The sequence below is a fragment of the Gymnoscopelus microlampas genome (genome assembly GCF_963454915.1).
Source record: "Gymnoscopelus microlampas genome assembly, chromosome: 22".
Classification (NCBI taxonomy): Eukaryota; Metazoa; Chordata; class Actinopteri; order Myctophiformes; family Myctophidae; genus Gymnoscopelus; species Gymnoscopelus microlampas.
Window position 1 is genome coordinate 15,577,745 of NC_139959.1, and position 17,681 is coordinate 15,595,425.

At 41.7% G+C, this 17,681-nt stretch overlaps 1 protein-coding gene across 1 annotated transcript in view; it reads left to right on the top strand.

Annotated features, from left to right (window-relative positions):
* The window catches only part of dok6 (docking protein 6), a 96,080-nt gene that overhangs the window by 67,266 nt on the left and 11,133 nt on the right, over nucleotides 1-17,681 (top strand). Inside the window, exons 5-7 of the mRNA XM_084048940.1 lie at nucleotides 6,277-6,466; nucleotides 7,215-7,353; nucleotides 12,754-12,859. Coding sequence (XP_083905066.1) covers nucleotides 6,277-6,466; nucleotides 7,215-7,353; nucleotides 12,754-12,859 — 435 coding nt within the window. The remainder of the gene's footprint in view (nucleotides 1-6,276; nucleotides 6,467-7,214; nucleotides 7,354-12,753; nucleotides 12,860-17,681) is intronic.

The following is a 17,681-nucleotide window of genomic DNA, read 5'->3' on the forward strand; positions in this document are numbered from 1 at the left end:
CCGGGGACACTTGACTCGAGTGGGAATCGAACCCACTCAAGTCAAGTCAAGTCATGTTACTGGACAGACGCTCTACCAGTCGAGCTATGCTGTCGGCTGAGAGTTACAGGTTTCCTGGTGGTTTTAACTTGTTTTTCTAGAAGTTAGTCTGCAAAGGGAAGCATCACTAAGGATATCAGTCAATTTATCCGTTGCCCCAAGTTACCGGGGACACTTGACTCGAGTGGGAATCGAACCCACTCAAGTCAAGTCAAGTCAAGTCAAGTCATGTTATTGGACAGACGCTCTACCAGTTGAGCTAAGCTGTTGGCTGAGAGTTACAGGTTTCCTGGTGGTTTTAACTTGTTTTTCTAGAAGTTAGTCTGCAAAGGAAAGCATCACAGTAAAGACACCAGTGGGATTTGAACTCATGGCCTCTGGATCATGTATACTGCGTCTCAACCCATTGAGCTAACAGATGGCTGACAAGTACAGCCTTCCTGGTAGTTTTCAATTGATCTTCTGGAAGCCAGTCTGCAAAGGAGAGAATCATAGGAAAGACATCAATGGGATTTGAACTCATGGCCTCTGGATCATGAATACTGCGTCTCAACCCATTGAGCTAACAGATGGCTGACAAGTAAAGCCTTCCTGGTAGTTTTCAGTTGATCTTCTGGAAGCCAGTCTGCAAAGGAAAGAATCATAGGAAAGACATCAGTGGGATTTGAACTCATGGCCTCTGGATCATGAATACTGCGTCTCAACCCATTGAGCTAACAGATGGCTGACAAGTACAGCCTTCCTGGTAGAGTATAATAATGCATAGTCTTAGATATTTTAGGAATGTTTTACAAAGCATGTTAAACATGAACAAACACATTAACAGACAGTTGTAAATGATGAACTGTCTTCACTTTACTATAGGGCACATAATAACATGTATTAAGGATTTATAGATACTTTAGGAATGTTTAACAAAGCATATGTTAAACATGAACAAGCTACCAATAGCTTGTATATATTATGTAACATCAGTTACAAAGGATTTAATAATCATTTACAGATGTATTATACATGTCTTATTCATGAATAGTCATAAAATACCTTTATAGATGATTTGTAACCGTAGTTATAAAGGTTTTAGTAATCATTTACGAATGTCAATAAACAGGTTGTTAATGATTTGTTAATAGTCTACAAACTGCTTATAAACGTTTATAGATGCTTTAGAATGGGTCGTTACAAATTATTTAATAATCTTTTACAGATGTATATAAATGGCTTATTCATGAATAGTTCACTACTTACTAATACTTTATAAATTATTTGTAACTGTAGTTATAAAGGTGTTAGTAATCATTTACGAATGTCAACAAACAGGTTGTTAATGATTTGTTAATAGTCTACAAACTACTTATAAACGTTTATAAATGCTTTATAACGGGTCATTATTGTAAAGTGCTACCGCCAATTTTAATATAGGATAGTGAAATTAGCCGATCTACATGCTCAAAATGCACCGCGTGCGACGTGTTGTGAGCTTGTAGATCGGCTATTTTTTACAATTTCTTTTTATTTTTCGGATTTATTTTGTGTTCTTCATCTAAACACAGCAATGCATTGATATTAAAAATAAATTGTACTTCGTATTTTGTACTTTTTTGAATACTTGAGTATTTTTACTTGAGTATATACTTTGTGCACCACTGAACTAGCGAAGCCCTCAGAGGGCCAGCTAGGGGAGCCCAAAGCGCCACTGTTGTCCAATTAGGCCCAGTTAATGGGGGGCATTTTTGTCGATATCTGACAATGTACGCAACAACACTGGTTACACTGGTGGATGTAGCTTCATGTTGAGTCATCTAAGTGCTTGTGTGTGTGTGTGTGTCTGTGGTGTGTGTACTTGTATTATTGTACATTGAGGGCCAAAGTGTCCCCATAAGTATAGTAGAATTTCAGAAGCAAGACTTCACGACGACCATTTTCCTGGTCCTGACAAGATTTTCTTTTTTGATTTATGGTTAAAAGATTTTTTTGAGTGTAAGAAAAGATTCCTGTTGGGGTTTAGGGGTCTATTTCGTCTATTTTTAGCTATTTTTAATGCTGTCCTAAAATGTTGATGTCCTCACAAGTATAGTAATACAAACGTGTGCGTATATGTGTGTGCTTGTGTGTGTGTGTGTGTGTGTGTGTGTGTGTGTGTGTGTGTGTGTGTGTGTGTGTGTGTGTGTGTGTGTGTGTGTGTGTGTGTGTGTGTGTGTGTGTGTGTGCGTGCGTGTTGGAGCACAGGTCACAGGCTGTGCGGCTAGGGCTCTTTTCCAGGCCTAATGAGAAGTGCAGTGCATCACTGGCTTCCCTCATAATGAAGCTTGTCACAGAGATGGATGAGATTATGGCTCCTAAAGCCATGTGAAATGAATGTGCTTCCCCACATAATTCCACTAGCAGGAAATGGAACTGGGAGACGCGAAGCAGGACGACAGGCTATCATCACAGCAGCGCCCCTTCCCTTTTCCCTTCCCGTGTCATTTGTAGACTCGCCAAGGAAATAGAAAAAGCAACAGGCGAGGAGGACGGACGGTTTAAAGTTCTAAAAAAAGAGGGGGCGAGTAATTGAAAAGAATCTGTGGCAAGAGAATGTGCTTCTCGTCCGTTCGTAACGTTTAGTGTGCGATTGTTTTCTTCAGCACAATAGGGTCAAAACTGTGTTTGTGCAAAACTATCACTCACTTTTTCGAGACCCGATGTGAGCTTGTAGATCTGTTTTTTTTGTTTTTGCAACAGCAACAAAAGAAAGCCTATTATGGCATGCCCAAAAAAGGGACACGAGGTTGAATAGACAAAGCCACAAGAGTCCGTGGTATACTGTACTGTGGATTTTACAATAAGAGGCGTAAGAAACCCATAGAAAGCCCTCCGTTCTGTGTTCATTACTTTTCTAAAAAGGTTACCAAATATGACAATATGAAAATCATAGACATCCCAGTTAAAACAGTAAAAAATATATATATGTATGTAGCTGCAAGCAGCAATACGGGGGCCAAGCAATGCAAAATTCAATATGAAAAAAGCTATATGCAATATGCGCAATAAGCCATATAGAAACATAATAGACTGAACTTGAGAGAAAGAAGACCATGCAATTAACAAATGAGCATTGGAAACAGCTGAGCAGAGTTGTATCGTGTACACAGACAGCTTTGTCATCCTAAAATACAGTGTATGTTGCAACTATTTCAAGTTCAACACTCATATAGAATCATATAGACTCTTCACATATAAATGCATACCCACATGTACATTTGCCCTCGTCCATGCATTCATTCATTTTCCAATCCTATTTTTCAGTTCTCAGTGATGACCAACATTTTTACAGTTTTTATGCGATCAAAAAACTAAACAAAATAAAAACCAACAGCAGGGCAGCTTTAAGAAAAAAGTTACATAATAATTATGTAACATAATTACACTCACATTATGACAATAGTCAACAAGACACAAATACAACCCTTTCACCTTTTTGTTTTTGTTATTCAGCAGAAATCTGAGCGAATTGGTTTTACATACTCAGTCCATCTAGTCCAAATCCAAAATATGTTTTCTTCCTGAGTTCTGAGAGAGAAAGACAGTTTTTCCATTCTATAAATGTCATGAATTATTTCGATCCATTCCTACACTGTGGGTGACTTTGGCTGTAACCATTTTGTTGTGATAGCCTTCTTACTTGCTACCAGAAGGATCAGAATTAGACTCTAATCGTTATTATCTAGTAAGTCATATGTTGCCCAGGTATAAAGTATCGAACCGGAAAGGGATGTTGATTCCAACAGCTTACCCCAGTACCTCTGTATCTTTTTTGCAGGGGTGTGATGAAATACTGTATATGATTTTTCCAATTGAATTCTCTCCATATGTTTGAACATGTTGATTCCCATAGTATTTTACATGTTTTTTTCCCATTCCTCCTCAGTAGCTGAGCAGAGTTCTGTGGATATTGAAATGCATGTCTTTATTATGTTGCTTATAATTGCAGATTTCAAACCGGTTTTATTGAGGATAGGCCTGGAACAATCCGTTTCTGAAAGTGATTGTAGGCAGTGGTAAAGTAAAGTCTGTGGATTCGAATCCACCGCGGTGCGTCCGGCTTTGACGAGTATCTACACAAACACAATTGTCCTGTGTTTGGGGGAGGGAAGCCATGCGGGGAGGACGATAATTGTAATTGTCACTGCATATAATCCTATGAGCTGGGGCACTAGCTGTCAGCAGCGAGTGTTGGGCGGGAAGAGCAGGAGAAAAGGCTCTACATCCTCCCGGTGGGGGCTCCTCACTGGCAGGTGACCCAGTAGGACATGACAGCAGTGACAACACACGGAAATATGTGAGGGAAGGAATCAATTGGCATAACGACTAAATTGGGGAGAAAAAGGGCTAAACGGCAAAGAAAAATCCTGCCAGTCAGTTTTCATCAAATGGTGTCGAGTGTGTGTCGTGAGGCATGTGGAGACAATCTTTGGACGGCGCCGTTCGTTCCTTTGTCGCTCGGAGCGAAACGAGTGGCTCAGTGCCGCTCACGTTTCAATTAGTAATCCTCCCCAAACGTCGGAGCCCGATAATTAGATCAGAGTTCATTTGAACTGCTCCTAAAAATAGAGCTTCCAAGTGATGACATAGCCATCTCCTCCCCACAGTAGACGCATGGTTTATTTTGAATCATTAGGCATAATTATAAAGTGCTAATACACATTATGGAGCCCCCTCTCTCTCGTTCTCTCTCTCTCTCTCTGTGGTCCTTTAACCACATGAACCCCAGCATCACTATTCTGGGGGCAAGCTTCTACCCGGTGTGACACGTTTTGAGGTTGTAGATCGTCTGTTTCTGGCGAAGAGATTTGGTGCAGATGGACAAAAGCAGTCCGACTACAGTTGTAACTCAAGTCTGTTACACTAATAATTAGAGGTATTAGAGGGATTAAAGTAATTGGACCTTATGACGCTTTGGTGCTAGAGCTGGGGGCCAGGACCCTGGGTGGCCAGGGTCAAATCTGTGTGCACAAATAATGATTTACTTTGTTAACAGACAGGAGGGGGTGGGGGTGTATCACATGAGACAATGTAATGAGTGCCGGACATATTTAACAGTCCTATAGGGAAATATTTCTAATTTGTCTGATGCAGTTAACCTCTATTCTTAGGGAAACGGAGTTGCAACTGTAATTCTGCTGTTGTTTCCTTCTACGCCGAAGCTCTTCGCCAGAACGCGATGTGTTGTGAAGCTTGCAGATCGTCTATTTCTGGCAAATGTTCCGCCCAGAATAGGGGTCTCTCTCTCTCTCTCTCTCTCTCTCTCTCTCTCTCTCTCTCTCTCTCTCTCTCTCTCTCTCTCTCTCTCTCTCTCTCTCTCTCTCTCTCTCTCTCTCTCTCCATCTCTCTCTCTCTCTCTCTCTCTGGGGAGAGCAGAAGAAGCCAGGGAGAAATAACTGCCCTTCCTTCACGTTAATCAGTACCTTACATAACCCTGTTTAGGATGAGCAGCAGGTCGTCTCCAAAACTATTGAATTTAGATGTCTCCTGACTTTCTTATTGCTTCTTTTGTCTCCCTCGCCTGCCTTTTCGTCAAATGAGCTGTCCGTTTTATCTTTGCAATTTGTGAAATTTCATGCTCATGCAAGCTGGTAGGAATGATAATTTCCAGTTCTGAGTGCAAACACAGTCAACTGAAATAACTTCTGTACTGATCCATGGAGAAGTTACTTAACTGGAATGACACAATTGTCAAAAGCGACCGTAGACTATTTGACATTCATAACAGCACTATAAATGTGTCTATATCTGTGTAAGGTAAACACTTGATCAGATCATGAGGTAATTTCACTATTGAGTATACTGGTATTACACAGTAAAATCCTACCCTATTACAGGTCCATTTCTGTGTTCGTGTTAAAGGAACACCTTTCTGTATACGGCTCTATTAGGACTATAATCGCATTTATGCAAACTTTGTGCAACCCATTTGTAATATGCCACCGCCAAAACATGGAAATGTATTCAGTCATTTCAGTCTTGCTTTGGAGTGACAATCCAAAAATAATCTTCAGCCGCAAAATGCACTTTCTCTGTCACCGATCGTGTCTCCTCTGCCTTTGGTCTCTTTATCATCTGATAACAACAACAACAACAACCCTGTCTGTCTGTCTGTCTGTCTGCTTGTCTGAACGGTTACAGAGCATTTGCTCCGTTATCGTCGTCCCTGATGATGAACCGTGATGAACCGTGTGTGTGTCTGAATGCTTCCAGAGCGTTTCAACGTGTACCTGATGCCCACCCCTAACCTGGACATCTACGGGGAGTGTACCATGCAGATCACCCACGAGAACATCTACCTGTGGGACATCCACAACGCACGCGTCAAGCTGGTCATGTGGCCACTGAGCTCCCTCCGCAGATACGGACGAGACTCCACCTGGTTCACGTTTGAGTCCGGAAGGTACAGTAGGTGTGTGTGTGTGCGAGTGTACATGTGCGTGCATGTGTGTGCATGTGTGTGTGTGCATGCATTCATACATGGAGTGGTGGCAAGAGTGAAACAACTTTGGGAAACAAAATGTCAAGGGGGGGACAAAACAAAACAAAAATACTTTCACAAAGCAACTTTGAAATTCCACAACATCCCAGGATATCAACGTTAGTCACACAGTCCTCGAGGCAATGAAGTGGCAGGTGTCTATTTGTGCGTGTGCGTTTGCGCACCAATGCAGAGAGTCAGTGTAGTGCCTCAGTAAACTAGGATCACAGGTAAACCAAGAACCTAGCATCAGTCTAAACAATATACTATCAAAATAATAATCTGTACATTGAAACTATAGGATACCAAGTACACAATTAACAGTTTACAGTTTTGGCATTTAGCAGACGCTCTTAATCCAGAGTGATTTACAGTAAGCAGAGACACAAGATAATACATTAATAATACATCAAATGCATAGAAATAGTAATCTAATAATAAAGTAATACATAAGTAAAACAATAATCTAATAATAACTAATACATACGTAAACCAAGCGCCTATCATCAGCCTACATTGGAACTATACACACAACCTGGCATCTATCTACATAACATGCTATCTAAGATACTGTACATTTTAGCCTTTGCATAATCCTGCAAGGTTGTCAAGGCTAGCGTCTGTCTAAATAACATGTCATCTCTCTCTGTTATCTCTCTCTCTGTTTCAGGATGTGTGACACAGGCGAGGGTTTGTTCACGTTCCAGACGAGGGAAGGAGAGATGATCTACCAGCGGGTCCACTCTGCCACACTGTCCATCGCCCAGCAACATGAGAGGATGTTGGAGGAGATGGAGAAGAGCTCCCAGGTGCGCATGCTCATGAACTTCTAGAGCTGTTATCCAGCCCTCTGATCCAGAGAGGCCAGTGAGGCTTAACCCATTAAGACCGGGAACGCATCTGTCATTTTAGATTTCTTTGGCTATTTTTGAGAATCGTGACAATTTCTTTGAATATATAAATTGTTTACTCTTTGCTTCTGAGGGTCTAAGGAACAAAATATTTTGAAATGTGGGGTGTCCCCGGACAAATACATATCATTTTTGATTGTCCTTGACATGAAAAAGTTTGAGAACCTTATAGGACATTATAGCAACATAAGCTTTAAAAAAAAAAAAAAAAACTGTTAGGATTTAGAAGACATTTGTATAATCCCCAGAAGCAAAGATTTGAGTAAAAAATGATCGCTATAAAAATATATATATATTCAAAGATTTGCAAAAAATGACACGATTTAAAAAATAAATAGCAGATCTACAAGCTCGTAGCGTGGATCTGCTATTTTTGAATAGCCCAAAGTATAAGATAATGGTTATACTGTTGCAAAAAAACAAAAATGACGCAGCTATGCGTTCCAGGATTGAATGGGCTAAACGCCTGCGTCACCACCGGGCTGAGTAAAAGTCGCTCACAAGAAGTGACTCATACAGATCTAACAGTGGACAGACGTTAAAAGATACATTAGGTTGGTCGTTTAGTTAATAACCACCAGTGATCAGCGACGATGGAGTTGCTACAAAGGAGAGAGATTGAATAATCAGCAGTGATAGTGTGCAGCGTCTCTCGAGCCAGACTGCTGCCTCCCACAATGTTCAAATGCTTCGGTCATACCAGGGGCGGCGATTTTTCCGGTGGGTGCTCAAATTGGATTATTGGCGGATGATAACAACTGACACAAGGAATTAATAATCAGACTTTGAAGATTACAGAGAGAGATAGTTTGAATGACAGAAATCCCTTTCAGAATTACGTGCGGTAAAAGACTAGTGCATCTTGCACAGTGCATGCACACGTTACAAATCGTTTTAACTGTCAGACCGGACCAGCACATTCCCAGTGGGTGCTCGCCGTCGCCCGTCCCACGGGATCGGCGCCTATGTGTCATACTACAGTGTGTATGAGTGTGACGGAAGCATTTAGAATACCCATTGTACCCGTCTGTCCCTTTTATGCCCATATATGGAGATATCTCTGTCTGTCTGCCTGCCTGCCTGCCTGCCTGCCTGCCTGCCTGTGTCCCTTTAATGGAGACCCTTGATGTCAACGCTATAAGTGATAAGAATCAAAGTCAGTGATGTGTGTCTGATGCAAGCCCGGCATGCCTATTCTGGGGGAATGTTCGGGCCATTATTCGAAATGGTTCGGCTGTTTTTTTGGGCGAAGAGATTTTGTGTACATTGACGAAAAAAGCGGTTAGAGTACAGTTGTAACTCAAGTCCAGTCGTTCACCTGCATACTGTAGGTCTCCTTTGTTGTTCAAGGTAAAGCAACAGGCTCTCCCTTTTGCATCTCCAAGCAGCAGTCACTGGCAAGTCACATGTCCGTCTGATCAAAACAGCCTTCCTGACGATTTCCCACAGTTAGTTCCGCCTCAGCATGGCCAGACTTGTGATTATCCATGGCTTTCTCAGAAACAGAAGCATTCTCCTCTTGATTTTTCTCATTACCCACTGATCCAATTTCACTAACTGTTTTTTCTTTTGGACTGCTTTGGTTTGAAAAACTCACTTATGCTTTTATTATTGACTTCAACATTGTTTCATATTCTCAACCACTGAATAAATGCTAAAACCAGTCAGTGAATCCTCTTCCTCTCTTGACTTTACAACATCGCCGCCACCACAACCAGCATCTAGACTCCAGGGGACGTTTTCTCCAAACGATACAGTACCTTTCTAGTCTAGTCGCCAAAAATCTGTATCTCTTTGTAATTCTGCTATTCTTTTCGACTTGATTTCTCCTCATTGAATTGGCAGTAGCGGAGGCAGAAATACCATTGGGCAAAGGATGTGAGAGACTCCACAGCTTACTTTGGTTTTTGTTTCATTAAAAAAAAAATCCTTTATGCGTTTTACCCTTTTTCTCACCAATGTAGTCGTTATGCCTATTAATTCCTCCCCACACACATTTCTGTGTGTTGTCACTGCTGTTGTATCTTACTGGCTCACCTGCCAGTGAGGAGCCCCCACCGGGAGGACGTGGAGCGTCTTACTTCTCCCGCCCAACACACTGACAGATGCCGTGCAATGACAAATATCACCCTCCCTGCCCGGCTTCCCTCCCCAAACACGGGGCAATTGTGTTTGTATAGACACTCAACAAAGCCGGATGCACCATGATGGATTCGAACCCCCGGACTCTGTGGTGGTGGGGCCACCCGAGCGCCCGTTATTAACGTTTTTCAATGATGATGTACTGACTGAAGAAAAACGTTCTTTAACACTATAGAACATCTAATTATATGTCATTATATCCTGGAATGGATTTGTAGCTGTGATGCTTATCAAGCTAAGCGCAGCTGTCTAGTTTGAATAGGCCTTTTAATGTTGTACATGGTCTTTTAATGTTTAGAGTTCAAAGACAGCTTTGTTGGTGAGAAATGAGTCATTTGCATTTGATCGCATCACACCATCGCTTTGCTGCTTGTACCTGTTTGAGAGAATGACGAATAAACCCCTCTTGAATCTCTATATGAATCATGAAAAATCACTAGTCCTTTTCAATTTCAACCACTTGACATTCCATCGTTGTGCGTCATAGATCTTTGCATGTGTCGCTGTAGTGTTGTATCGGCTTAACTACAAACACACTGCCTCTGTGGAGACTCAGACAGCCAGGCTGCAGCTCTGTATGCTGCTATGTTCTCTTGGGTGTTTTATCTGTGTAAAAAAGGCATGGTTCTGGGTCACAGCACATGACCTGTCGCTGTCCATCAACAGTGGTGCTGAAACATTCGCAAATCGATGCATGTAGAGTGACTTGTGCTGTCCTTGGTTTGTCCATGGCGTCACGACTTGAAACCCGTTTTCGTTTTTCCTGCACTCCAGAGTGACAAGTTTACTTGGATTTGTTTTTATGACGGAATACCAGAATGCTCCCTCGAGAGTGCTCTGCCCCCTCTTTGAGTATTTGTGCATCAGTGCTTATTGCACACAGTCTTTGTTGTTAAATTATTATTAGCACTTTTCAAGTGGGCACATGCAATTAATGTTTTGACGTGTGGTGATTTTGTGTGCCCCTTCATGAAAATCAAATGCCTCTCCTATTTATTTAATCTGGTGCTTGGCCTGACTGTCTGTACTTAGTTAGAGACACAAACAACATTTGGAAGAATAACTGAAGAAAAAACAAAGATAACACGAGTGTGCTACTCTGCCAGCTTCCAGTGAGCACACTAATTAGACTGAATGAATGAATTAGACTCCACAGAAAGCTCTAACGCTGCGTGTTTTGATTTAGGCCAGTTAGACCCTCGCAGCTGCTACTGTGTCCAGCATTGCTTTTTAGGAATCAGTGAACATGGATAATATAAATCATCATTTTCACGCGCAAGATGTTGAACACACACACACACACACACACGCGCACACGCACACGCACACACACACACGCACACACACACACACACACACACACACACACACACACACACACACACACACACACACACACACACACACACACACACACACACACACACACACACACACACACACACACCAATCAAAACATACACACACATTTCACAGTGGGGAGCCGCCAGTGTTGCCTGGTCTCTCGCCAAGAGTACCTCATTGGAGCGGAAACCATGCGACGCCCCGCGGTTTTCGCCTCCGTTCCTTCCGTTCCTTCCATTCTCTCCCTCCATCCCTCTTTTGCCATCATCTGTATTCTTTATTTATGTAAGCCTGCCTAGAGCTTGATGAGCCTTGACCATATGGCCATGCTCCTGGACCCCGCCATTTGGGACGCGTTCCAAACGCAGCGTTTAGCCTCGGCGCTATAAATCACAGGGATAGCTGCAGAACACTGACCACTTACACTTACATCATGGCTCTGGGGAATATCATGTTTACTATTAAGTAGATTCTGTTTAATGCCCCCCCCCCCCCCTCCCCCATTTTCTTGTTAAATTCATTACACACGTTGCAAATTTGTCGACAGCAGCTAAAGTGGTGCCATGGCTCTGAGACCACTCCTTTTAATGGTAAACTATAAAAGTATAATATCGTTGCTGTTGGGCGGAAACCTCATATTGTCCAAAACTGGATAAAAAAAAATGATCCGCAGATCTACGAGCTCAAAAGGTTTTGAGCTTTTAGATCTGCCATTTTTGGTTACTTTTGTGTGACACTGTATTATGGCGAAGTAGGCCATTCATTTACCAAAACAAAAAAAAAAGTATGAAGATAAGAGGTTTCTACCTGACAGCAACGATATTTTAAAAAGTAGTTTTAAAAAAAGTAAGGACTTATTTTTGGGCTTTTATGCCTTTATCATGGATAGGACAGTAGGCTGGAAATGGGGAGAGAGATGGAGAGTGACACGCAGCAAAGGCCGTCAGGCTACATTGTACCCTTGGTCCCCTGACCACTACGCCAGCGGTCCGGGTCAGTAGGGTACATTCTGATATGATGCACTGAACGTCACTAGAATACATCTTCCTCCTCACGCATTCTGAATTAAATTGGCACTTAACCCATTAGGACCGGGAAAGCATCTGTCATTTTAAATTTTAACCACTTTAACCATTATCTTATACTATTCAAAAATAGCAGATATATACGAATCCACAGACGCGCTGACTGTAGGCAATCATAACTGCGGTGTCGCGGTGCGGAGCGGCAGCCGCTTGACACCGCAGTTATGATTGCCGTTCTGTGGATTTGTCTATACAAGCTCATAGTGCCGTGCTATGAGCTTTGCTCTGCTTTTTTTTTTTTTAAATCATGAACATTTGTGCAAATCTTTGAACATAATTATATTTTTTAAAGTGAACATGTGTAATTCAAATCTTTGCTTCTGGGGATTCTACAAATGTACCAAAAAAAAAGGACAAAATTATATGTATTTGACCGCGGACCCCCATCTCAAAATATGTTGTTCCAGGGACCCCCCAGAAGCAAAGATTTGAGTTATAAATATATACTGCATATATATTCAAATATTTTAACACATTTTCACTTGTATATCTGCTATTTTTGAATAGCCAAAGTATAAAATAAGGGTTAAAGTGGTTCCACAGATACGTTCCCGGTTAAATGGGTCTGGAAATGCGGTAGTGCGCGAAGGCTCTTTTTCCCCTCTGACTCTTGTTTACTTCCAAAAAGAGCCATATCCTCCTCGCTGTGCGTGTGGCTTATGAGTAGCCTGGGCATGAGGAGGAGAAACTGTAAAAGGGCTTTTTTCTCTCTCTGTCCGCTTTTCAGATCCACTCCAGAGAGATGCTAACCAAGTCCATCTCGCTGCCACGCAGTGCCTACTGGCAGCACATCACGCGCCAGAACAGCGTGGGAGATCTCTACAGTTACCAAGGTACGGACACGCTGCTACTAATTATCATATGCACACAGTATTGCTGTTATCCCCCTTCTTACCCCCCCCCCTTCCCCCCGCTGGTGTAAATTGCTATGTGTGTGGACCATATTGGGTGCAGTGGAGGCACAGCAAGGGATGAGGGGCAGAGGGAGGGAGGGAGGGCGGGCAGGGAGGAGAGAGGGAGAAACAAAGAACTGAGGGAGAGAGAGAGAGAGAGAGGTTTGCGTATTTCTTTGAGAGGGAAGTGTTTTTGTGCATGTGTGTGTGTGTGGGAGAGATGCTGCCATATCGACAATATCATTAAGCAGTGGTTTAATCCGTGACAGCGGGTACAGCTGTGTGTGCGTGCGTCCGTCCGTGTGTGTGCACGCGTGTGCGTGTGTGTGTGTGTGTGTGTGTGTGTGTGTGTGTGTGTGCGTGCGTGCGTGCGTATTATTATACTTGTGAGGGCCAAATGTCCCCACAAGTACAGTTTGAGAAATGGATATTGTGAGGACAATCTTCCTGGTCCTTCACAAAATAAATAGTTTTTATGGTTTAAACATAGTTTAGGATTTTACAATTAGGAAAAGATTCAGGTTGGGTTTAGGGTTAGGATTAGACATTTAGAGCTTGGTTTAGGGGGATATGGTTAGAGTTACAGTATGCCTGATTTAATACTTAGTTGCGTTGTGAACTTTTGCTATTTTTGGCCTTAGGGTTATTATGATTAAAAGCAGAATCATTGTCCTACATTTTTGATGTGCTCACAAGTATAACGTGTGTCAAGAGACATGGCTGAGGAAGCCGTGTGTGTGTGTGTGTGTGTGTGTGTGTGTGTGTGTGTGTGTGTGTGTGTGTGTGTGTGTGTGTGTGTGTGTGTGTGTGTGTGTGTGTGTGTGTGTGTGTGTGTGTGTGTGCGTGCGTGCGTGCGTGCGTGCGTGCGTGCGTGCGTGCGTGCGTGCGTGCGTGCGCGCATGTACATATACAGTATACACACACACACACACACACGTGTGCATGTGTCTAAACGTACACAGAGGCAGGGAGGTGATTAGTGCACTGATGAGATTATGCCGTGTCCATGGTATTAGTTGATTAGTAGACTTTATCTGAGGATTAGAGTCCTTTTGGCTTTCACTGATAAAACAAATTAGAAGAAGCCAGGCAAAGATGAAAGACGATGTTACATCACACTTTTAGAAATATTGCGGCTTGCATTTCTTTTTGTTCCTTTGTTTATCACTTAATTGTGGCCCGATAAGCTCAAAAGCAATTGTGAGTCTTTTATTACACAAATTAGCATGCCTGTAAAAGTGTTGGATAAAATCTCTTATAAAAAAGATAAAGAAAGAAGTACAAAAACAAAAGGAAAAGAGACTTGCATCCTCAGTGTTCATTCAAGTCCCGAGTATCAATACGGACCAAATTGAATCATTTTACCCATGGATCATTATTCCGTAGCTGTCGGGTGGAAACCTCGTATGTCACCAGGAAATGGAACAGAATCGTTCCGAAATAGTAAAAATAGCAGATCTACAAGCTCTCAATGCATCGCAACTCGCATCGTTTTACTTATGTACTACTTAACGTGAAAGTAGCAATAAAAAGACTCAAATGTTTCAAAATGTATAAAATAGGGGTTAGTTGCTTTGTGTATATGCTCTGTATTAATACATCTAAATCTGCAAAGTAACTAGTATCTAAAGCTGGCAAATAACTGTAGTGGAGTAAAAGAAAAAACAGCTCCCCTCTACCTCCTCGCTCATATGAATTCAGCGTTTGCCATTATCTCCTTGTTTTTTCCCCCCTCCATGAATAAATTGAATGCTTCAGTGTGTTTGAGGACACGGCCAAAAGGTCTCACCAGGCAAAGCAGCAGCAGAGGCACAAGGTGATTCTGGGGGTGGGGTGTGGTGGGGGGTGGGGGTGGGGTGGGGGGGGGTGACAGAAATCCCATTCCCTGCCGTGATGTGAGGGAAGCCACGTGACCATAGAAGACAGATTTATCAGAAGAGAAGGCTCCTCAGAGAGACGAGCTGCCGTCGTAGATTTTATCCCGTTAAAACCCGGGGAATGCATCTGTGTAGCCACTTTAACCATTATTTTTTATACTTTGGGCTATTCAAAAATAGCAGATATACAAGCTCATAGCGTGGCACCGAGTGCCACGCTATGAGCTTGTAGATCTGCTTTTTTTTTTTTTATCTTGAAAATGTGTGCAAATCTTTGAATATATATATTTTTTAAAGCAAACATTTTTAACTCAAATCTTTGCTTCTGGGGATTCTACAAATGTCTTCTAAATCCTAACGGTAAAAAAAAAAAAAAGAGTTTGAGAACCACTGATATAGCAACATGTCAAGGACCACCCAGGCTCTATGAGCTTGTATATCTGCTATTTTTGAATAGCCAAAGAAATCTAAAATGACACAGATGCTTTCCCGGATTGAATGGGTTAATGTGGCCACAGGCGTTTCTTGGATCAGCGTCGGCCTTATCAAGGCATTGATTCGTCATTGGCATAGACCAGAGCAAGTGATTCCCAACCTGTGGGCCGGGGCCCCACTGGTGGGCCGTGAGGGTAGTGCAAGTAGGCCCCTCAAATAATTGGCAAACACAAACACATTATTCTTAACATAACATTAATATAAAAAAGTGGATTTAATTTTTTCCGTAATGTACCGATAAATAGGAACTAAAAAGTACATACGGTATAATATGTTCCAAAACGGAGCACGGTCGATTGATTGATCATTAAAATAAACATGCTCTGAAAATGCATGCAGCCCCACACATCTGAATTAGGCTGCCCGTGTTAAAGGATCTACACCATGAATTTAAAAATAAATACATATATTTACGGTAATATCATATTGTTTATGTCCCTCAAACGTTTTTCAAAAGGTTTGAGCCTAAATCAAGCCTCAGATATACTCATTCCAACTAACTTCTCTCTGGCTTATAAAGCACTTTCACCTGCAATACCACATTGTCCTGTTTGGCACGGGGCGCTATTGAGACATTTTGTATGCATGTTATCTCCTGGTTCTGTGGAAAAAGTAAAAAATAAAAATAAGAAAAAAATAATAAAACTTTTTTTTTTCTTTTGGTTGGAACTGAAAAACGGGAGGGATTGTACCCTGACGTGACGTCACTTCAGAGGGTCCAAATCAGTTTGGCCTGTTTTGAGACCAATTTACAGAAAACCCCAGATTTGCTGTGAAAGCCTGAGTGTTCAAACTGGGGTATTTTTGGGGATAGAAGAGAGGTAGGGGAGACCAAAAACACACAAAGAAGAAGAAAAAGTTCAAATTCATGGTGTAGTCCCTTTAAGTGGTCAAATGAGTGGGCCGTGAACACTTTTGAGATTTCCAAGTGGGCCCTCTGATCCAGAAAAAACGTAGAAGTCTTATAGATCTCCTGTTCCTCTGTGCTGCAAAGACGAGACGACAGTTTGATTTCGGCCATGCTTTAGTTTTAGTGCATGTATTTTGGACACATGCAATGCATGCTTATTTATAGATATAACTATTTATAAATATCTCACATATTTACAGTTAGTGGAGGATAGACTCTGCCCACCCAACCTTTTGTTTGTGAAATACTACCTACAGTACCATGTCAACCATGTTGTTTATAATCAAAGTCCATAGGCTACACTAATGCTAACAAGTGCGAGGCTTAACGTGAGTTTCATGATAATACGGTATTTTCATAATAAGATGACACAATTTCCATCTCATTGTTGGGCTGTGGACAGTTGAGAAACCTAAGATTAATAAATGCAAATTGTATGTAATGTAAACGGTGAGGTTCTCTTATACGTAAGCCCCCCTAGGGTTTCTTACCTCACCGGCACAACAACTATCTGTCATCTTTCCCAGGAAAGAACTAGTATATTATGCATGTATATATATTCTGTTGTATAAATCAAATAAATCAAATCAAATGGAAACTGCTGCATTTCTCTTCATGAAAAGTTAGCATGGTGAAATCAAAGCCTTTGTTTTTGCATTTAAAACATTTCTTTTTTTTAATCTTCTTTGAAATTACCAAACCTGCCCACCAATGATGTCACTGGTGGGCAGGATTCTGAACTGCCGACAGCCCTCCTCTGAGACATTAGAGTGAGTAGACAGAAATGGTGTCATCTTATATTGAGTATTAGTTGAGGACCAATAGAGCACAGAAGTCCTGACGTCTCTTGTTCATCCCCTAGGTCGTAAGTAATTTCTCTGTGGAGAATAACATTGGGTCACCTTAGAATCAAAAATAAACAAACTGTCTCGGCGATATTGTCAGGGAGGTGGCTATGTATTGTTTATGATAGGCAGCCACTCATATTTTATACAGTCTGTTTCTGGTGAAAATTTAACTCATTCGGCAGAAGTAACATTAGCGTTTTCTCACCGTCAGTTGATGCTTCATATCCATAAGAGTCAGTTTTGTTAAGTTTACACTGCAAATTGTTCTCCTCGTCTGTCTTGGCAATTAGAGTTAAATGTTTTTGCCTCGTTTTAAAAATTATATATTTTATTTTACCACTATATCTCTCATGAACACCAATATCTCCTCCTAATGTGTGGGAAAGAGTTGAATGCAGTGAGAGGTGGTGAGAAATGGAGCATTTTGACCACGCAACCTAGCTGGCTTGCTCCTTCGGTTTATCACGGCATGCATGATGAATATCCAATCAGCACAGTCAATTTGCTGAGTCATGGTCGGGTTGCGTTCAAATACCCCGTGGGTCCGGGGAATAATTAAGGAACACTGTTGCCTGTCCTATTGAGGTTTGCCGCTATTTGTTTATTTCTTTTTCCACACTTAACTGGGGAGC